The sequence below is a fragment of the Epinephelus fuscoguttatus genome, linkage group LG19 (assembly GCF_011397635.1).
Source record: "Epinephelus fuscoguttatus linkage group LG19, E.fuscoguttatus.final_Chr_v1".
Taxonomy (NCBI): Eukaryota; Metazoa; Chordata; class Actinopteri; order Perciformes; family Serranidae; genus Epinephelus; species Epinephelus fuscoguttatus.
This window is the reverse complement of record NC_064770.1, coordinates 4,461,573-4,485,287: the sequence shown is the minus strand read 5'-3', so window position 1 is coordinate 4,485,287 and position 23,715 is coordinate 4,461,573. Positions and strand designations below refer to the sequence as shown.

The window sequence follows — 23,715 nt, the reverse complement described above, 5'->3', positions numbered from 1 at the left end:
AAGAAAAAGTGGTTGGGTTTAGAAAAAAAAGAACAGGTTTGGCTTTAGAATCTAACAAGACATGAGCACCATTCCCTCAGGTGAAGGGCGGTGTTTGTTGGAGCCAACCAACACCCCTCCCGCCTGCACCACTCGGACTTACGCCACCTTAACTGTCGTCCTTGTCCCACTGTGTGTTCCCCTAATTGCGCCGGCCGGCAACTGGCCATGTATCATGCTGAGGTTAAAGGATGACAGATTTTGACCTTTGACGACTTCCGAGAGAGACCATGTTCACAATGGAAGTAATCAGCAGAAGCAAGATGGCAGATTGGATTAATTACCCGTAAGCTTTTGCTGTTATTATAGATATTTGTTTTTATCCACAAAAAAACAAGCATGGACATCTATTACCACAAGAGGAAATAGAAAGCTATTAGGTGCAAAATTCTGCCCTCTTTTTTGTTTCATTTGGAAACCAACTTCTGGGGTTAGTTGGTCAAAATGCTCAGATAATTGAAAATTAGGCACAGGAATCAGAAGAGAACCCTTTTCATGTTGGTTAAAAAGGGGTATGAGTGAGGTGATGTTGCTGAGAGCTCCAATAAAAGCTTGTACAATAAGTGGACTTTAAAGGGGCAATAAGCGAAATCGTTTCACCGCTAGGTTTGCTGTTGTGCACTGCCTGTAGACCAAAACAAAGTGTATCATGAGCCACACCTCCCTCTACCTCTGCTCTCCACCCCCCACTCGCCTCCTCTAGCAGTTAGTGATGTCTCGGTCTCTGCTGTGTTTAGCTATTCCCCTGCCTACTTCAATGATGATGGTACCTGTAATAAATGTAATATATTTGCTGAGATGGAGGCGCGGCTCAGTGACTAGAAGAGCTGGCAGAAGCGCTCCAAAGCTGTAAGTTACTCCAGTAGCCGGTGGCAGCCAACTCGGCTAGTGCTAACACTGGGAGCTAACGCTAACGTTCCTCCTCTTCTCCGTGAGTGAGAGCGATGTTTTAGCCGAGCAGGCAGCTGGCTCGCGGGCTGCCCACTAGGCTAAAACATTGCTTCAGGTTAAAGTGGGAAGAAGCAGCGGGTTTATCGGGCAGCTGAGTGAAGCTGGGTGAAGTGGAGGCTGCGGAGGAAACACCGGGGTGGGTTAATGTCCTTAGCTTGAGCAGCTCGCGAGCCCGCTAGGCTAAAACATCGCTCTCACTCACGGAGAAGAGTAGGAATGTTAGCGTTAGCTCCCGGTGTTAGCACTAGCCGGGATCCGGCAATGGCTCTAGCCGAGTGGGCTAGAGCCCGCCAGGCTGCCCACCTGGCTCGTGGGCTGCTCAAGCTCCGGACATTAACCCATCCTGGTGTTTCCTCCGCAGCCTCTACTTCACCCAGCTTCACTCAGCTGCCCGATAAACGCGCTGCTTCTTCCCACTTTAACCTACTTGAGTAACTTACAGCTATGGAGTGCTTCTGTTAGCTCTTCTAGTCACTGAGCCGCGCCTCCATCTCAGCAAATATATTACAAAAATGTAGCCTCGCAGGCTGCACGCCTGGCTCGCCAGTACAATGCTAATTGAAAATGTTAGCTGGGCTGCTGGGCTAACTTACTCACTTAACACAACCGTAATGCCTGACCCATTGCTGGGAACGAGCCGCTAATAACTCAAGCTCCAGACATTAACCCATCCCGGTGTTTCCTCCGCAGCCTCCACTTCACCCAGCTTCACTCAGCTGCCCGATAAACCTGCTGCTTCTTCCCACATTAAGCTGAATAACAAACCAGGGCTCGCTGCACCGGTTGGATCCAAACAGAGAGCCAGGGCTAGTTGGGAAGCTAGCGGAGGCTAACTGGCTGTACTTCCCTCCGGTCATGCTGCGGCTAACGCCTCGCCAGCCGCTCCCAGCTAGCTCCGGATTGTTATTGAGGTTAAAGTGGGAGAGGCAGCGGATCCTTGGGGCAGCTGAGTGAAGTGGAGCCTGAGGAGGAAGCACCGGTAGCCCCGGTTTCGTTTCGCTCTCTGCCATTTCATTTTGAAAATACATGCTGCCATTGCTCACTGGCTGTAGCCTTTTACAGGGAGGGAGGGCCAAGGGCTCCGAGAGGTGGGGGGTGCTGGGGATTCACATGAACGTAGATGAACGCGCAGCCGGACCGGATTGTAAACAATGGGCTGGAGATCAACACAGAGAGAGAGGGTGTGAGGTCATGCTATACTCCAGATGAAATTACACCTCTAGTTCTTCACATAGCATTTTTTAAATTCCTTTAATCTAGAAATGATGAATTTCACTTATTGCTCCTTTAAGTTGCAGTGTATAGACCTCAAAAGAGCAGTGCATGCAAGATGGCCCAAGAATCTCACAGAACTAGAAGCCTTTTGCAGGAAGAATGGGTGAAAGTTCCCCAACAAAAATTGAAAGGCTCTTAGCTGGTTACAAAAAGCGTTTAGAAGCTGTGATACTTGCCAAGGGGGGCGCTACTAAGTACTGACCATGCAGGGTGCCCAAACTTTTACTTAGGCCCTTTTCCTGTTGTTATTTTGAAACTGTAAAAGATTGAAATTAAAAACTAGTGTAGGAATATATTGAAGAAATGTGTCATCTTTAACTTCATGCATTTTGGAGATCAGTTCATTTTCAGACCATTTTCTGTTTAACTATTCACAGTAAACAACATTTTGACCAGTTGTGACCAAACTTTTGCACGCCACTGTACGAGCATTTTTGTCAAAAAATACATATTGTCAGTAGATGCACAATCAATGTGGTGTTTGTTATTTAGTCCACTACGTACTTTACAATGTTACATTTTATTTGCTTACGACCTGAAATCTAATGATACATATTGTGATCAATCTTTTTTGCAACATTTTACCTTGCCACTGAAAATACTGACGTGCCTGTGTGAACACCACAGCACACACACTATTAGTTCATTTCTAATGTTGCCAGAAATCCAAACCAATTACTGAATATACCTGGCTCTGGGACTTCTTGTCAACTAACATGTTGGTGTGATATTGATGCGTCTTCTTTTTTCTTTTTTCTTTCCAAATGGTCTGGAACATCTGCAGGTACCGGAACAGGAAAGCCACTGGTCATCAGTGCAAAGATGGTATTCAATAAAAGCAAGATCAGTACAGGCACAGCTTGGCTAAACACACTTAAACTGAAAGAGCACACAAATTCTGCCAATTTCAACATTATCAGTAAACTGTCAGTATTTATTTTACTGCTTACTTAAAGTTGTGCTGTACAAGGGTTGTAACAAAATGGTGACAGATGTAGACCAAAGACTGTAGACAGCAAGAGAAGTGAACAGAATTATTTACCTTAGAAAATGTACCTTAGATAATGGACCTTAGAAAGGTTTGTTGTTAGTTGTTTGTAGCTGAGAAATGCATGACTGTGCATGTCAGAGTTCATGATATGTAAACTCACATTTGAATCCTTTGGAAGCTCATTTAAAGCAAAACTACTGAAAGAGGTCAGTAATCAGGTTGTGAGTCTGGGTTTGAGAGAGCAGGAACACAGCTGTTTGTGCAGAACACATCTGTTTTTTGGGTGATAGAGTAGAGCTGAGGCCAATTAGAGACTTCTAAATTCATTATTTGCAACTGTGTAATATCGATATTTAAAACAACTTGATGTTTGCACATGGATATTTTGCATGCTGTTCTGCACTGTAAGTCAAACAGAAGATAAAGTAAATGACTGTTAGGTTTGCTTAATGAATTTGTTCAGTTTTTTGACAATAAATAATTGTCATCTTTCTGCTAACTAGGCCTTTTATACTTGAGTCTCCAAAACCTAAACTTTAGTAGAATTGTACCAGATGCAGCCATTGAATGATAATTAAGAGTTGGCCAAAAGACAGATAATGAGACTCTTGGTTCCAGGTCTGGTACAGTAACTGTGCAAGTAGTCTGAGTGGGTGGAAGTTCGCTGCAAAGATCAGCCTCTCATTGGGCGGAACGAGCCACCCACTGAAAGTCCCGCCCTACCATCTCCGGTTGCAGTTTTCAACATGTCCTTTACTAACTTTTGCGGTGTTTGATCTTGCGGTAGCCTGGTTCCAGACCATAGACCCCGCCCACTCAACTGAGTAGGCTTGCATTACTGGTCTGGCATACTTAAGTGAATTTGCGATTTATCTCATCCAAACGATGGACGGACCAATGAATGCCGGGGGTCTAGCGATTAGCCAATCAGCGACACGCTGATGTCAAGCTGTACGCCGGTGGGTAACTGGTGAGGATAGCAACAATGGCGACCGCTACAGATCCTACAGACCACATTAACGATGCTATCGAGGTATTTTGCCACTACTCGCGTTAATGGAGGACCAAATTAAGGAAGCTGCTAAACTGGATTTAACGGCGATGCAGCTGGGCGTGCACGACGACGGAGACATTTTAAACGGGCAATGCTCGCTTGTTTTCGGCACCCCCGAGGCATGGATACTAATAACGTCACATTCTGGGTGAGTCGTTGATCTCTACTGATTGGTTAGGGAAAAAATCAAATTCCCTCCCCCTTGTAAATCGCCTTCAATGGAAGCCATGTCAGACTGAAGGTTCTGGGAGCTTCAGTCTGACACTCAGGTTAATCTTGCGGGGATGTAGCCATTTTTCTGCCATGGTTCACGTCCTGTAGGCGATATTTCTGTGGGCGTGTTACACCAAAACCTGTTTCCCCCCGGCAATATTTTTGCAAGCGCACCATTGCTGTGGCACCGCCAAGAACGATTGTGATTGGTTGAAAGAAATACAAGCAGCCGGGGCGTTTTTTTCTCCAATCTTAAAGTGAGAGTCGGCCCAGCCAGACCTTTCTTTTCTTGAGAAAGGTCTGGTGAGCAAGACTACTGTGCAAGTAGCCCCAGTGGGAACTGTAGTAAGCACTTAATGTTGCTTCCATTTGATGGACTTCAATCCTGAATAAGTTGCATTCATACACGAGTATCTACGAGAGTGGGTAGTTAAAGTCATAACAAAACCAGCATGCTTGCTGTCTTGAGGTTGTCTTTGTATGTGTCATGCCACCATAACCCATTTAAAGGGTATGATTGGTCTTTTTCAACCTTGACCCTATTTTCCCATGTTTTGTTTTTAAGTGACTAATGGAGATGACAGCCGGCAGTGGTGAAATTACTTGAAAGCATTTGTGCCCCAAGTGATACCACTAATAGGCTGAGAGTGAATGTCTGATAACATTATAGAAAGGATTCCTACAGGAGTTTTTGTTTAAGAGTAAGATCATTCTTGTTTAACTAGAAACAGCCCTGAAATTACAGTCGCCAAAGTCGCCAGACTCCATTTAAATAAACAGTAATGTAATCATTGTGAAACAGACTTCATTCAAAGTTGACAAAAACAAATAATACCCACAAAAATTGTCTCAGTTCATCTTCCCACTGTTCCAACAATCAACAACGCTGGTGTGGTTGAAATACACCCTCGCAAGTCATCCCTAGATTGAGGGTGACCGGGCTTTTGCCGTCAAGATTTACCTTGTAATGCCTGATTTGCACTTTTGATTTGTAACTTTTGTGTTTTATTTCCTTTTGCTCTATTTTTGCCTTTGTATACACAATTTTTCTCAGCTCATAACATTTTTAAAAAATACTGTTATTGTTGTCTTATTTTTGTGCACTTTGTGAAGCACTTTGTAATTTTGTTTAGATAAGTGCTATACAAGTAAAAATATCATCATTATTATTATTATTATTATTATTATTACTATTGTTATTATCAGTTCATTAGTTAGATTTTAAAATATGCTGATTCTATACATGGTTTAGTTAACATTTATTTCAATGGGGTCTGGGCTGTTTGGAGATTGTGATTGTGGTTTCTAGTTCAACGAAAAAGGATACTGCTCTTTGAAAAAAAAGGTCTGTCTCTTCATAATGTTTTCAGACAGTAATAAAAAACAGCAGAAAGACGTTTCATTTTGTTTCTCTTGACTTAAAATGAAGTGTGTTTCACAATGAAAAAAATATTGTTTATTTTAATGGAGTCTGGTGGCTTTGCCCTGTCAGTGGCAAAACAAGCTCTTTTAGTGGACGTTAATTGACAATGCCAAACACCCAGAGGGGTTACATTACAAACTGTTTCTCCACTGGACCAGTTTTAAAAATTGGTGTTCCCATTAATCACTTAGAGAGAAAAACACTGGAAAATAGGGTCCAGGTTGAAAAACACTGAAGTTCCCCCTTAAGCTCTCCCAAACCACAGCTAGTGAGTGCAGAGCTAGTGCTAAAGCTAGCTCACTTGTATGGATTTGTTTTTCTTTCATGAGTCTTGTCAGAAATGAGCTTCCATAAATCCTCATCTTCCGAGATCTTGCCCTTTGTCATGTTAGTAGACAGTGTAAACATTGCTTAGCAATGACAGAGGTCAATCTCAGACTTCAAATGCTTTTATGTATATCATACTCTGTATTTCCACATTCAGGACAATGACAGGAAATATAACTTATCACCACTGTTTGCCCCCTTATTCTTAGTGACGGACCCGACAGCAATACAAAGTTGACACACACTTGCACAGAGGAAAATATACCCTTGCGCATTATGAAGATTTAAAAACTTTAAGTCAGTGTTAATGATGTTAATTGTCACTGGTATCTAAAAGAGTATGTTAAATGTGTAATAAGTAGATTATTTCACTTCGGGGTCTGAAATGTCAGAAAATCATAATTATAATAGAAAAAAAACCCAACAACAATCAATGCATAAGCTAATTCAGGCCCAAATTTGAAGCAAGTTCCATGAAACAAAATCCTCAGAAGAATGTCTCTTCAATAAATAAATCACGTAAATAAGACACAAATTAATTTAAATAAATAGATAAATAAATAAATATACTTATGTACAATGAAGAGATTCAGAACAACCTCTAAAATGAGCCTTCTTGAAACACAACGCAGACCAACTAAAATCATGCATGGTCCGCCATGTCCGTACAGTACACGCTCAGTCCGTTTCAGTGTAGTCAGCGATCAGCTAGAGGCAACCAGCCACATTTTATGTGCTGCTGCGGATGCATTTGGCACAACCTAACACTGGCTGACACTGATCCAATCCCTTCAGTTGGCAGTCAGCACATCTGAGGACACACAAGAGGCAAAAAGCAGCACAGTGGCTCACTGTTGGGCTCATTCCTGTCCTTTTAATATCAGAAGATCGCGGGAAAAGAAACACGACTACTGGCTTTAAAGTAATTTGTTTTTCCTTTGAAGCATCAGTAACTTATTTCCATGTTTAATAAATACTTTGGTTCATGGAAAACTTTACTATTTTGACTTCTTACCCAGAGTCAGACACTTGTAGATGCCTTTTGTTTAGCAGTACAAAGGCATGGTGAATATAAAGCTTAGCCTAGCTTAGCTCTGTTTATGGCTGTGGAATCTAATGTCTAAAAAAACAACATTATCATCTAAATATATCTGATTAACCTGTTGGTATGTTTTCAACCCAAGTTGAAATAAACTTAAATTATGCTTTAAGTCAAACCCTTCAGGCATAACTTCTGTCTTCACTGTGTAACCCCCAGTGGCACCCTCAATGGGTGGCCATGACCACCCTGAATATAGTTTAGAAGAAGTAGAAGGCAGATGTTACTGTCTTTACAGGGCTGTGGCACGCCTATTTTTTAAACTCTTTTAAACAGTAGTGGTATCTTAGACAGCCTAAAACATCTGTTGGTATCAACCATTCATTCTAACATGTTGGGAAGTGGGGTAAGTAATGCTTCACATTTAGGCTTCATTTTCATTTCCACCCCTAGGAAAAAACAGTTCTGGGGGTGCCACTGGTACCCAGGCTCCATCTATTCACATCTTTAATAATGTAAAGTTTTCTCTGTGATACTGTTGGGAACATGGCTGGTTTCCTCCCAACTTGCCCAATAGATAGGGGCGAAGCAGGTCTAAGGCTACTGCACAAAATATTGTACACTATAAAGAGAAAACATATCATTCAACAAGACCAATGTGGTTCCATCAAACATATCCCATCTGGCCAATTAACAAATATTTCAGCCAAGTTGGCAGAAGAAAATGCTGACATTGTACATTTTAGTAAACAATGAATACTTTACATTTGTAAATTTCATAGGTATCATATCAGCATTTCTAAATTGATGCAGTATATGAGAGCGCTTTGTCATTGGGAGGTGGGGGGAACACTGGATGGTGTGACACCTCAGTGAGATGCCTGCCAAGCTGCAGACCACTATGAGAGAACAAATAACAGCTTTTTAGGCACCAAACATGGGGTTTTTCCAGTGGGAATATTGGTACATCACTTCTTTTCCTAAAAACCCTAACCCCCTAACACTTAACCCTGTGCCTTTGTGCCAAAACTTAACCAAATGCTAACCACAGCTTTGTTGAAATGTAAAGTTTCAACACTCAATGTAATGTATCTGTGGTTTGCAGAAATGTACAGTGCCAATCTTATTTTTCTGCCAATTATGTTTAATGTGAACAGATTTAAAAGCATCAAAAGCAAACTCCTAAATGACAGCTTATTGTTTAACTTAGTTTTTGTTTTTCCTCACATTTTTTTACTTCCAAAGGCTGGTCTGCCTTTAAAAGGCAGTTTTCAGTTTTAAGATTCATATACACTCACCTCTCAGTTTGCAGTGATTTGAAAAACATTATGATTTCAATGACGGCCGTGAAATGTCAGTTAAAATTCAAACATTTAACACTGTTTGACCAGCCATCGATTGTAGGGCCAACTGCTTAGGTTGGGTTCACACTACACTTATCAGCGCAATTATAGCCCAATGATTGTGAACAATGAGTTTTGTACGTAATAATCCACCATTTCATCTCGTGTGGTGTGTCATAGTAGACAATGACTGATGCCACGTCTAAAATACCTCATGCCGTCCTGACAGAAGGCCTAGCATATTTGATTTTCTTTGTGTCCTTCACAACTTGTCCTGTCACAGCCGTCACTTTGACCAATAGAAACACAAACAGTCTGCTGCTGTGGACAACTGTACAACGACAACAACATCCCAGCCTTTTAGATATTTCCTCGAGGGACGTTACCACACAGAGTGAAATGGAAAAATAATAGCATAAAACAGCAGAGGCTACCAGCTTCATTTGAGATAGACTACATTAGAAATGGGCCGTTATTTATTATTTCCTCCTTTTCTATTTTTTTTTTTCATTTTTAATCAGTTCCCATTTGCCCTGTGAAAAATGAATGCATTGTGCCGTCATTTCAAACTCAACACTTCCAGTATCCGTTCAAAATTAAAAGCCTCTTGTAATTTTGAAAAGACGAAAGACGACTAGTGATGATTGGGCATGGACCAACGTGTAGTCTGGGATTTCTGTCATGGCAAGATTTTATGACTCCACAATCGCCTAGTCTGACATAGTGACTGTAAGAACAGACAAAAATGTCTTGTAGTGTTAACCCAGCGTTAAAAGAGCTGTTATATGATCCCATTGACATCAGCTAGTTGAGCTAAGCTAGGCTAACTTCAAACATAAACATAAAAAGGCAATCTATTAGGTTCACTGACTCTGGGTTTGTGGGAAAATTTGTAAAATTCCCACAAATTAAATGATCTTTCAAAAACTGACACATTAGCCTACCCTTAGCTCCTGTTTATGTCTGACCCTGGCCTGTAGTGGACACGGCACTCTAATATTAAATACTGAATGAAATGCCTCCCCTTTTACCTTCCTTAGAAAAGGGGGTCACACAATGCACTAGCAGCTTCAGAACCACACAACTCAAACACTTAACACCATGTGTTTCTATCTGCATTTCAAAAATGGAAAGAAGAGAGAAAGAATTCCAAAACCAGATTTCCCCCCAATTTGGATAAATCTACCCCACCAACAGAAAAGCTGCTTGCAAATCTCCCCGTTAACTGAAGTTATTTGTTAGTTTGAGTCCTGAAATACTAAGTTGTTACTGTTGCTTTAAGCCCCACAGTCGCCTTGTTTTTTCATTATTTCCTATTCATTATTTGAGCAGACACTCTCAAGCATTAAAGTCAGATACTTTCTGCACGCTTTGCTTTCCATTTGACTTACTGCTTGTTCATGTTACACTGCCTCAGCAACACATTTCCCCTTTAAAAACACAACATTCACAGTTTACGACAGCTTATCCTCCAGATCTGTAAATTAAATATGTGTACAAAAAATGAAGCAGAGAGGGGAAAAAGAGTGACATAATGAGCCAATCAACTCCAAAACAAAAAAAATGTAAACTGTTGTTTTTCAAATATTCTCCTTTTTTGTTTTTCTTATAAGACACAGAAATGGAAAAAGGTGGTGGTATCCCAAAAAGACAGGAACCTGTGAGTTCATGACGCACACTTCACACGCAGAGGAAGAGAGAGAAAAAGAGAGAGAGAGAGAGAAGTTCCGTCCCTGTCATCTGCTTCCTGAACTGCATCTTTAGTCCTCTCTGATTCCAAGTTCTCCAGCTGGCATATGGTGTCTCTCTCTAAACAAGAGGAAACTGAACCTTTGATACCCTCTAAGAAAAAAAATAACAGCAGTTATATTACACAGAGTGATGGAAATAGAAACGTCAGTACTCATGGTCTTGAGGACTTACATTTGTTTCACTTACCATATACAGTATGTGTGTGAGTGTGTTTACAGTGTATGAGCGCATGTGTGAGTTCCACCGTATCAGCTCAAACACAAAAGTCTTTATTTCCCTTTTCCTAATTCCTCTACGCTTCATCTGGATATGTGCACGTCGCTCCCTTCAGTATCCATTCAGCTTAAAAAAAAATCATCATAGTCTTTAGAGAAGCTCTCCTTCGTCAAACCTTTTGTTGATTCTGAAAAAGAAACTTGCTGTCAGACAAGACGTCACACCAAGCTCCTCGCTCTGGCATCTTCTGAAATGAAGCTCGAATGCCATCCCATCATCCTCTGGGTCTGGCATGTACCATCATCTGCCTTCCTGCCTCTCTGTCCGCCTGTGGGTCAGTCTACTCAATGGGGTATGAAGGAAGACGGGCAAGGGAGGGGAGAGGAGGTAATGAGGAATGGTGGTACGGTAGGAGCAGTTCAGTCTCCCGGTTAGCATTTGAGAAAGGAGTGAGGACGAGTAAGGAGGAGGAAGGTAGAATTATGGCGGTCGGTCGGTCGGTCAGTGGGGTGGGTCAGTGGTCTTACTCAATGACCATGCAGTGGGGCAGGTGCTGGGAGTAATATTTGAAGAGCTCTGCGGTGGCTCCGGGGCAATTGGTCAGCTCCAGCTCCTCCAGTTCCTGCAGCTGGATGAGGCCTGACAAACCGGTGGTGGTCAGCAGGGGGCAGCCTGGAGGGACACAGCAGTTGACTTTAAGCTCTAATGTGTATCCACTTTCTCTAACGATTTGCATTTCCTTTTGGTCAGGGTTTTAATTCAATTTTACCAACAAAATGCTACATGACAAGTGTTGAACTACATGTAATTGAATTAGCAGATAATTACATTACAGCTTACTGGTAGTTCCGTTACATTCAGATTTGCATAGTGATTGCTTTTTTTGTGTGTAGTTAACTCTAACACTACAAATGGCTTTGGGCCATAAAAGGAAAGAAATAATTGTTTTATTTTTATTTTAACATTGCTTCTCTACTTTAATTGAACCCCCTACAATTAGACATACATATTGATTATTGTTATTTATTACCAAACGTCACAAGTCCAAGAATTTTCTTAGAATTTCGTCACCAGGAGCAACTCTTTGTACTAGGAAGCTTTGTGAATAAGGCCACTGATGTGGTTATCTAGGCCCTGTATTTCTAAATCTATGAAGCAGGCACTAGATGGCACTATAAGGCTCCAGGACAGGGGCTGGTGTTCATTTCATCCAGATACAGTGTGGCATGGAGCATATTTATAGACCAGCCATGATTTGTAAAAACAAAAAAATAAAAAAAAGTCACAAAATATAAACTTTACATACTCTTACTATTCTGATTAGATTTGGATTCCCTTTGCCATACATATACAGTATGTTCCTGCTTCTTGACACATCATCTAATGTGTCATGATTCTGGTTTTTATTCATATTCTGTTACCTTGTGGACTTTGTTTTGGGGTTTTCTGTTTGTGCGCTTCCTTGTTTCATGTACTGTAATTCATTCATGTGTAATCCCTTTCCTGTTTTATTTTGTAGATTCTCTACTCATGTGTCTGGTGTGTTTTTTCGCCTGTTTTCTGTCACTCCTGTCTTTCATCACTCTTGTTAGTCCTTCTCTGTAGGAGTGGGCAATACCACAAAATTTGGTTTTGATCTGATACCAAGTAAAACAGGGCTAGAATCACTAATTTCAATACTGATACCAATCTGATACTTTTTATGTTAAATGTGGCTTTTTTAATGCAGGGTAAAGCAGTATATCATGATTTATGAGGTGAATAATCAATCTGCTTAAGTAACAGCAAGTGATGACCAATTACCATTTCTACCATTTTTTTCCCTCTGTTAAAGGGTTTTTTTGGGGGGAGTTTTTCCTTATCCACTGCGAGGGTCCTAAAGACAGAGGGATGTTGTATGCTGTAAAGCCCTGTGAGGCAAATTGTGATTTGTGATATTGGGCTTTATAAATAAAATTGATTGATTGATTGAAATTGAATTACAGCCTGAAAATGTAACATTACCCAATGCTAAAGATCTGATTTGACTAAAATATTAATTCCACTAGGCTACTATATATGTGGATATTTCTTGTCTGAGCCTCTCAAAAGAGACTCTGCCAGTGAACTCTGTCTCTGTGTCAGAGGTCTGGATGGTGAGGCATTTCCCTCCTCCTCCCTCCTTTACTGTTGCATCTCCAAGTTCTCTTTCATGTGTTTTTTCCTCTTTCATTAATCCATCCCTTACATACTATCTGCACTGATTGTCTGTGGAGAGCTAGGGTCACGCAGTACTATTCATTGTACAACTGAGGGTCCGCATCAGCCCCCAGCAGTAAACCCCAGAGGTCGGAGGTGAGCTTACTGTCCTCCTACTGCCAACATCGGGTGAAAGTGAAACTAAGAAAACACAGCTGGATCTCAAGTAAGTTGACTGAGTGCAGACAACACAAAAGCAGTGGAGAAGCAAAGAGTGCATTTACTAGATGTATTCATGACAACAGAACATTGTTTGCTCAGTCAGTTTTACTCTTGAAATACAAATAGGTATGATGTGGAAGAGAGAATGTTGAGAGGATGTTAGGATTGATCTTCAAAATGGAAACGTAATGTCAAGAGCATTGATATTTTATATTTTATTTATAATCGTTTAGCCCATTCCTACTTCCCTTCTAGTCTTCCCTTCACACCTGTTCTGTATTAGTCTTATTTGCTCCACCCTAGTGTTCCCCACCACACCCTTATTATTAGCCAATCCCCATTTCCCTCCTTTTTCCCATGTCCAACTCCAGGTATGTCTTGTTCTTGTGATTTGTTTTCTGTGTTTATAGACCTATGTGTTCCTTGTCAGTTTATCTGTGTTCATCCTCGTTCTCATGGTGACATCTCCTGCCTAGTCTCTAGTGTTCCATTTTGGATTTCTTCCCTGAGTTCATCCCTGTGTTCATCGTGCTTCTCTGGTTTGTTTCATTTTCACTCTGGTTCTTCATTCTTTTGGACTTTGTTTTTTTGCCTGCCTGTTTGGACCATCTTTTTTACCAGCTTTAAAGCTTGCTTTTTGTTGAAACCTTCAACCTGCCTACTGCTCTGCGTTTGGGTCCTTTCTGAACTGATTACTGACATGATGCATGCAAGAACAACAAAGCTTTAAAGGATCGTTATTATGTTTAAAACGTGTCTCAGTGTGGATAGAATACAGACAGGTCAGGTCACATTTTAATAGCAGGGAGTACTTTCAGTCATAAATCATACCTGCAAGAGACAACAGGCGAAGACTCCTCATTCCAAACAAATGCTGCAGTCCAAAATCTTGCACCTGCACACACACACACACACACACACACACACACACACACACACACACACACACACACAGTATTTGAACTAAAGAGTACCATAAAAACCCTAATCATTGTGACTCTTTGACTGACAAGTGAAAGAGCAATTGTTTGTATCACTTTTATATCAAAGCACTAACAAAGTTGATGCTGTTTTCTTGCAGTGATCATCATTAGTAAACAAATGTGTGCATGTTGTAAAATCAATTACTGTAGTAGATTCTGAACTTTTACAATATTATGTCTGCATTTACTTTAGTAAATGTGACATTGTTATGAGATAATGCAGTTCAGACTTTTCAGTGCTTAAAGGAATACCTCACCCACAAAGTGATCATTTCTATATCAATTACCCAACACGATACATTAACTTTGTTTTTTTTACATTCCTTCATAATCCAAAAAATTGAGGAAATTCTTTATCAGTCAATCAATCAATGTTCCATGAACTCATGTCAAATACAATTCCAGTGAAATGTAGTCCTGTCAGTTCCTCAATGTGTCGTTGACAAAAACTATGACAACATATTTTTTTTAGCAGCGACTTTCTATCCATGGCGAAAACAAGATGATGATGAGCAAAAATTAGATCTTGATAACAAAAACTGAGATGAAATCTATGTTTCATTTTCGTTGACGAGACGTGACAAAAATGTCAGAGGTGGACTATTGGGATTGAAAGATAGATAAGTCAGTTTACAGTGAACCTGGGTACAAATCCTAGTTGTCACTGATGAGTTATTGGTGGTGTCAAAGTTTTTGAGAGCATAAATAAAGAGATTTGAACCAGTAAGTGTGAGTGAGTAAGTATGTGCTCGTAAATCACCCCTTAAACCTGTCAAAAACTGCTGGAGAAATGACAGTTTGTAGGTGTGTAGAAATTGTTTGTAATTGGAGAAAAAAATTGTCTAAATAAAAATTTTATACAACCTGTCACCTTGATTCTAATTTATGATACATGAATTAGCCTAGCTGGATTATTTTAAAGATTTAAAAAAAAAAAAAAAAAAAACTTATAGAAAACACAATGTCTAAAACTGGTCTACAACTATGAAGGGAAAAAATGACTAAAATGTGATAAAACTAATAAGCATTTTCATCTCAAGACTAAGACTAAATCTAAAAAAGCTTTCAAAATGAACACTGTGCATTACTTCCCAAACACACACATTTATGTCAAAACTTAATATTTTAAAAATGTATGCATAAAAATATCGTGCCTGGGCAAGCGTGCGCCTTCAAACTCTTCTCATGCGTTCCATTGAGCATTAAGCATTGAGTTTGGGAAGTACTGAGCACATGACTGTATAAATGAGACTTGGATGATACCACACGATTTGTGTGAGAGTTTGTGAATGGATGTTTTAATATAGTTTTGCTGTTGTTAAACGTTGACCCCTTTGACTTCAATTTGTTGAGAATTTTCTTTGTTTTCTGATTCTTTGTTTACTGTGGAGGCATGCCAGAAACAATTTTTTCATGAATTCAAGGTAACACTGGGTGAGTCATTGATATACAAATGATCATTTTGTGGGCGAAGTATTCCTTTAAACTGAACTATTACCTAACAATCCTGAAACTTAACTGTAGTGGATTGTAGAACAGGCGCAACTTACAAGACAGGATTTTCAAACCATAGAGAAATGGCTGTCTTAAATTATAGAAAATGTGATTGTGTAAAACTAAACAGCCTGCATGCAATAACAAGCAGCAAAGATGTTAAGAATACATGTTTTATAATTTAAAAAAATGAAACTAAACCCTAATCACACACTGGTATAGTTCTTTAAGCCATTTTTGGATTGACAAAAACATTGAAAAATGCAGAATGCTCAGTAACAACCCTCCAGAGGCTGCAGTGTTTAGTCCAGAATATAAGAGTTGGATGGAACCAGCTACAATACCGACTACTTTGCTATTCTTAGAGCCTTACGACAAGTTGGAGCACAAATAAAAAGCTTATGACTCTTATGACTCTAGGGGGTTAAGGATGTGCTGGAGGAGAGGTTATGAGATCATCAAACTCCATCCTGTCAGTAGCATGAATATACTCAGCACACTCTATACCAATCTGATGTTGGATATTTGTATTTCTCTATTGTCTTTTTACATTGCCTAATTGTTTCTGCAGCCTGGAATCTTGGATGACACATGATAAACAGTGCAACATCTGTTCATCTAAAATGCAAAAATGTCAAGTGCAGGGTTTTTACAAATGGTGAACACTTCTCATGCTCTCTTAAATCTTTGTGTGTGCATGTGTGTTTTGTGTTACCTGACAGCACCAGCGCAGATAGAGGCTCCTTAATGATGACATGGTGGACAAGTAGCCCAACCCAGTGTCTGTGATCCGCACACACCTGAAAGGAGACATAGTACACAACAATACACCTGAGTAAACTATGAGCTTTCTTATTGACTGATGCAATGCCAAACACTGCATTCACATACTCTCACTCTTTTAATAGCTGCAAATATATGGTATAATTGCCATTTGTATGGTGGCTAACATATATGCCATTATCAGTATAAACTCAGTGGTCAGGTTTATTATCTACTGTATACCTGTGAACATTCTCAATAATACAAATGCAAAGGTTCAGTTGTTCGGACCACACATGAGAATGGAAGAAATGTGATACAACAGCCTGGTGTTAACATGCATTTTGGTGATCTGAACAAAGGTGGACAGCCGGGACACATCACCATTCACACCTGTGTCTATCATAAGTCTCCAGCTGACCACTTGGGCAGCTGTGGCTCAGAGGTGAAGCGGGTCATCCACCAATTGGATGATTGGCGGTCTGATCCCCGACTCCTTCAGTCAGCATGGTAAAGTATCCTCAGGCAAGATACTAAACCGATACAAAATGCTGTTCCGTCGGTGTGTGAATGGTTACTGAGTAGCAGCTGGCACCATGTATGGTAGCCTCGGCCACCAGTGTGTGAATGGGTGAATGTGACATGTAGTGTAAAGGGGCTTTAAGTGGTCAGGAGACTAGAGAAAGCACTTTACAAGTGCAAGTCCATTTACCACTTCTTCAAATTTTGTTACTGCCTACATTACGCTAGACAGTTATTACAACCACACTCAATAGCTGCCAAGTCCCCAGGAAGTGAGCCGGACTTTGAAGACAATTTAACATATACCCCTTTTCAACAGTCATGTGCTAGCTTGGTTTGGTTTGGGCCGTCAGCCGAGTACAGCGGGGATTTGCATTTCCATTACAACAGGGCTACCTTCTTGAGGGTGTGTCTTAAACGGATGATGGCTTGTCTTGAGTGATGACGTTTAAAAGTAGCGTGCAAAGTCCCCTGTTATTTTTGCTACATTAGTTTTTCCAGCACACAGCAGGGCAGGCATAAGAAGTTTACCTGTTGGAGGTGAGCTGTTTGCAGAGGTGCAGTAAGAGCTTACTGTCTGCAGCTCTTCATCAAACATCTCACTGAGGCTGATTCTGCTTTCACTTTCCTCTCTGCTGTATCATTACACTTGTCTTTATCGAAGAGAATCTACTAAGTTCCGCCAAGTCAGTAATAACCATTTAATTTCCTATAGATTCTTCACAATAAAAGTCCTGTTATTTTGTATGTAAAAACTTTTATTGTGAAGCAGTAAAATAGGAAATGTTGAGTTTTCAAGCAGCAACTTCACACAGCTTCAGCAGATACCTAAAGTAAAAACAGGACACAGGAGAGAAACTAAACTCCAAACCACAGAGATTCAGTTAGAAGTTCTGACAACTGAACACAGAGACTTTTAAAGATGCCTTTCTCTCTTGTCAGACAGAGATGAGTAGAGTCCATAGACTGTAAAAATAGTACCAGAATACCAGAATTTGATCCATTCTGTTTGATAACAAAGTTTAGAGGGGCCACAAAATCAAATAATTTCATCCCCATCAAGTTAGCGGAGGGCTAAACTGGAAGTTAGCTGCATAGCTGGAGAAGTCTCTTGCGCACCTGTTCTGTGGGCCCAACAATGCTGAAGCAGAGTGGAAGATTCGGGTAAATTTACACATGGAAGTTGAAATTTTTTGGCTTTACGCAGCACTGAGCAACTTTCATAGGAATGGATGGGGCCCCACCTCCAACACTGTATCCACTTCACTTTATATATCCATGCTAGCTGCTCACATAGCACACATTGCTAGCTCACATTGCTAGTCACATTAGCAGTTGTGTCAGTACAGCTGAAGATATCTCTTTCAGCAGAATCCAACATGTCTCTTTCCATAGGGCAAAATAAAGGATGGTCAGGCAGCAACACTTCATCCAACTCATTGTAAAATAGGCATATGATACTGTTAGTGCACTGTCACCAAAACACCCACCATGTCTTCACATCAGGACGCATTAGCATTAACGCTTCGAAAAATATGTGGTCAAATCCATCCAAGACCACCTCAGCAAGTAGTTCGAGTGACTGAATCACAATGTGTCTTGGTGGTCGTTTACACTTGTATTTGGGGTGTCCACTTGTGATCAGATCACCAAAAAGGCATGATAAAAGCAGATATAAACAGGGCCATCACACTAAATGAGTCAGATCTATGGAATCACAGAATAATTGATGGTGCTTGATGGCGCACAAGAATCTTTTAAGTTTACAAAGAACAGTGAGAGGTCAGAAGAGAATGGACAGGAAGGGGACAGTAACTCAAATAACCACATACGCACATACAGTAACTGTGTACATAGTAGATCACAGAGGTCAGCTAAGCACATGGAACTGAGGCTACAGTAACAGAGAGAGTCCTTGCCCACAGGTCTAATGAATCCAAATTTCTGATGCAAAATGCAAATGACATGGTCCAAATGAGGCAAAAAACAACATGAACCCACAGATACACCCTGTTCAGGATGGTACTGATGGTGTAACAGTGTGGGAAATAAATTCTTGGCACAGACTGGGTGCTTGAACAGCAACTGAGCATGGTTTAAATGCCACAGCCCGGGGGCCTGTACCATGAGGACAGATTAGTGAGTCAGCTAGCTATCTTTGGGTTTAACTCAGGTTTTCCAGTAACACCAAGCTGCCTCATTTTTGACAAAGGTAGATCACCATGGTAACCTATGCTGCTAGCCAGCTTGCTTCAAAGGATCATATCAAGACCTGCCAACAGCCCAACCACTGAATAACCAGCTCATGGCAAAAGATGGAGTCATCATTCCACCCATTTCCTACAGGGACATAAGCTCTGATTTTAATATAAAGTGACAAGTTATAAACTGCAGTAAATACTTGTATAGATCGGTCAAATCATTTTTCTGTTCCAAGCATTCTGCTCACACTCTGGTTTTAAGATAGAGCTTCTAAAAAACATGAATAGTTTAGACACTAATATTCTTTCACTCCTGATGGGATTGTGCTTTTACCCTCTTATTCCAACACTGCAGCAGAATAACACAAGATGAATTTGTAAAGATAGCTGGAAATAAAAACTAGACTCTCCATTGTCCTTTATTAGAAAAAATACTCCACTTACTGTTAATGAGCTCCCATGGTTATAAATACCCAATTTTAGTCAGATAGACCTCATCACACATGAATCACTTTAATTTTCATCTCTGCTTTGGCAGCAGAAACAGTCTCATATTAGTTTCAACTTTTTTATGTGTATCATATATGAATCATAGTTTGTTCATCATTGGACAAAAAAGGCAAAATATACTCATCTCATACTAAAGACATATATTAATTCCCTAACTTATATATAACCTTACTTTTAATATTTGGGAATTGTTTCAAGTGATTCTACAGCTTCTTATTCTATCCTAGTTACATTGGCATGCAAAAGTTTGGGCATCCATGGTCACTTCATTTACTGTGAATAGTTAGGTAAGTAGAAGATGAACTGATCTCCAAAAGGCATGGCATTAAAAATGAAACATGCTTTTCAATATTTTAAGCAAGATTAGTTTATTATTTTTGTTTTGTACAATTTTAGTTTTTTAGTCTTAATTTTTAGAGCAAAGGAACACTGTGCAAAACCTTGGACACCCCAAGACATTTAGGGTCTCAGACAACTTTTAACAGGGTCTCAGGCCTTAATTAGCTTGTTAGGGCTGTGGCTCATTCACAGTCATCACCAGGAAAGGCCAGGTGATGCAAACTTCAAAGCTTTATAAATATTCTGACTCCTGAAACCTTGTTCCAACAATCAGCAGCCATGGGCTCCTCTAAACAGCTGCCTAGCACTCTGAAAACTAAAATAACTGATGCCCTCATAGCAGGAGAAGACTATAAGAAGATAGCAAAGTGTTTTCGCGTAGCTGTTTCATCAGTTCTTAATGTAAATAAGAAATGGCAGTTAACAAAAGCTGTGGAGGTTAATTTGAGGTCTGGAAGACCAAGAGAACTTTCTGAGAGAGCTGCCTGTAGGATTGTTAGAAAGGCAAATCAAAACCCTTATTTGTCTGCAAAAGACCTGCAGGAAGATTTATCAGACTCTGGAGTGGTGGTGCACTGTTTTACTGTGCAGTGACATCTGTACACAATATGACCTTCATGGAAGAGTCAACAGAAGAAAACCTTCCCTGTGTCCTCGCCACAAAATTTGGAATCAGAAGTTTGCAAAGGAACACCTAAACAAGCCTGATGCTTTTTGGAAACAAGTCCTGTGGACTGATGAAGTTAAAATAGAACTTTTTGGATGCAATGACTCAAAGTTATGTTTGGAGAAAAAAGGGTGCAGAATTTCCTAAAATGGACACCTGTCCAACTGTTAAACACAGAGGTGGACTGATCATGCTTCGGGCTTGTGCTGCAGCCAGTGGCATTGGAAACATTTCACAGGTAGAGAGAAGAATGGATTCAGTTAAATTCCAGCAAAATCTGGAAGCAAACATCACACCATCTGTAAAAAAGAGAGGATTGCTTCTACAACAGGACAATAGTCCTAAACACACCTCGAAATCCACAATGGACTACCTCAAGAGGTGCAAGCTAAAGGTTTTGCCATGGCCCTCACGGTCCCCCGATCTAAATATCATTAAAAATCTGTGTATAGACCTCAAAAGAGCAGTGCATGCAAGACAGCCCAAGAATCTCACAGAGCTAGAAGCCTTTTGCAGGAAGAATGGGTGAAAAGTCCCCCAAACAAGAATTGAAAGGCTTTTAGTTGGTTACAAAAAGTGTTTAGAAGTTGTGATACTTGTCACAGAAGGTGCTACTAAGAAGGCCCTTTTCCTTTTTTGTTATTTTGAAACTGTAAAAGATTGAAATTATAAAGTAATGTTGTTTAGAATATTGAAGAAATGTGTCATCTTTAACTTAATGCCTTTTGCAGATCAGTTCATCTTCTACTTACTTAACTACTCAAAGTAAACAAAATTTTGACCAGGAGTGCCCAAACTTTTGCATGCCACTGTATGTGATTAAATAGTTTACATTAAACCAGCAGATGCTCAGAGTTGGATTTCAGGCACAGTATGAGATCGCTGCTTGTTCTTGCGATATTTCAGCCGCGCTTTGGAAAGCAGAGCTAAATGGTAAACAAACATGGCAGCACACCGGTAAGGTAAGACAACACGTTTACATGTCGTTTTCTATATGTTCTCTGACATTTATCCTAACGATATGAGGCGGTCTTTGTGGAGAAAAAGCTTGTTTAGTGGACTAACTTTGCACTTGAAGTATGCCCGTTCACTTACGTTTTAACAGGTCTGACACTACTACAGGTTGAAATAAACCGAAATTTCCCTTTGATGTTTCAACAATGCTGAAGTTAACGTGCAGTGCTGATGTAATTTTACCATCGGTGTCATTATCAAAGTAATGAGGAGGGTCCCTCTAACACTGGGTCATCATACTGCAAAGGTATTTTGATAAATATTTGCTGCTGTTACTACATAAACAAATAAATCAACTGCTTTTGGAAAGAAACTATATTTTTAAAAAAATACATTTGTCAACAACATTTGGATATAAATTCTTAGTCTAATTTCTCCCTGCATTTCCAGCCTGCAGCCTTGTTGCTAAAGGAGGCAACATTTGCAAGTAGAATTGATGAGCAAGTCCACTGTTTTAAACTGAGCTCAGCAGAAGTGCCATCTTCATCATTACAGAGCTCCGTTACCCTTGAACACACCCTGCTCTGTGATTTATTTTCAACCACTTCCATCTGCAGCACCACAATGTGTTATAATGACAAGTCTATGAGTTAGTCACTTCAGTATACCAAGGGTCATGCTTCAGTTCATTGCATTTCTTTTGCTACCAAATAAATATGGATTGGTTCAATAAAACTGGATGTTAACCCGAGAGAATGCAGTTTGTGTCACACGAGAAACCAAAAGTTAACACTGCTTTAAAGTAACATTACATTACATAGCCTCATCCACTTTGGATCCGGCCTAAGATTGGTAAAATATCTAGATTCACTGATGTATACATTATTGAAACCTAAAAGCAGTGAGTGTAGAATGGACAAAATACCATCTTACCCATAGTAATTATTTTGAAGACTACAGTTTTGGCTACTCTGCCCACCTCTGCACATCAGGCTTTCACAGGGATGAAAGCACAGTATCACTGACCTGTCCAGCACCAGTTCTTCCAGTTTATGCAGGTCACAGGCTATGTACTCCAGGGCCATGTCAGTGATCCGAGGGCACCAGGACAAGTCCAGGCTGCGGAGCTTACGCAGGTTCTCAGCAACCAGCTCCACACCATCGTCAGTGATCTTGGAGCAGCCGGAGAGGCTGAGGGCAGTCAGGTTGGGAAGGCTGTGCACCATGTTGACCACACCATGATTGGTGATCTCCCAGCAGGAGTGAAGCCGCAGAGTGTGGGTGGTGTAACCCTGTAGGTGGAAGGTAATTTTAGATTGATTATGTAAGTGAATAAAAGGAAATTGATAACAACCTGAAGCGGCTTCATTATTATTGAGAATGAGTCTGTCATGGGCCTTTAAGTGTAACTCCACTCTGAACAAAAATCTACTCCTGCGTGGCTCTCTTTGACCTCTAACTTTTGAATATGCTGCACCTGTGGCACCATCCATTTTTTATTTATAAACCAACAACCTTCATACCTCTGTTTCCATTCACTGAAATTGAAATAAATATATTTCACATTATTTTTTATGAAACTAATTCTATAAAACTTCTTTTTTAACCTTTCCTTTCCATCTGACCACATTTAGGAAAGGATTCCTATAGAGAAATGAAATGTTCTTTTTACCTTTCACTGATCCAATCTGTTTATTCACCAAATCTCACTAAAGGAAAAGTCTTGAAGATTTTTCCACATTTTTGAAATCAACTAAATATTCGGCCATGACACAAAAAAACATTAGATAACATTCAGCTGCACCTTCTGTACTCCACCACAACAAACTCTTCCAGGCACTTTTCTTCCAACTCTCGCTAACATTTCAATTGTTTTGTTCCAGTAACAAGTCACCTCTCCTGAGCCTGCATAACAAGACTTCACCTTGAGTGAGACTTGGCCACAATAACAAACAGACTATTGGGAGGTAAAGAAAAATGTTTCATTTCTCTGCAGGATCCTGCTGTTAGTGGCAAAAACAAGCAAATTGAGTGGACTGACAGTGCTCAATTGCCTGCAGGAATCTCATTGCAGCCTGTTTCACAGTTGTGAAGGATGGACCAGTTTCAAAGATGTTTGTTCCAATTGGTCACTTCAACACAAAAACATGGGAAAATGGGGCCTGGGATAAAAAATACCAAGGATAAGTGGGTATAGCTAATGCATGGAAGGATAAATATGCTTATTAGGGATAAGAACTTTATGGGGATAAAAAATTGT

The 23,715-nt window shown here is 40.2% G+C and overlaps 2 protein-coding genes across 3 annotated transcripts in view; both read right to left on the bottom strand.

The window, feature by feature from the left end:
* LOC125878864 (uncharacterized) overlaps positions 1 to 23,715 on the bottom strand; it is a 489,748-nt gene that overhangs the window by 415,649 nt on the left and 50,384 nt on the right. The window lies entirely within an intron of this gene.
* fbxl16 (F-box and leucine-rich repeat protein 16) overlaps positions 1,489 to 23,715 on the bottom strand; it is a 57,532-nt gene continuing 35,305 nt past the window's right edge. For both annotated transcript variants that reach the window (XM_049560240.1, XM_049560241.1), the window contains exons 4-7: positions 22,482 to 22,747; positions 16,216 to 16,300; positions 13,855 to 13,918; positions 1,489 to 11,295 (exon numbers count right to left, since the gene is read on the bottom strand). In XM_049560240.1, the coding sequence (XP_049416197.1) occupies positions 11,147 to 11,295; positions 13,855 to 13,918; positions 16,216 to 16,300; positions 22,482 to 22,747 (564 nt within the window). In that variant the 3' untranslated portion in view covers positions 1,489 to 11,146. The remainder of the gene's footprint in view (positions 11,296 to 13,854; positions 13,919 to 16,215; positions 16,301 to 22,481; positions 22,748 to 23,715) is intronic.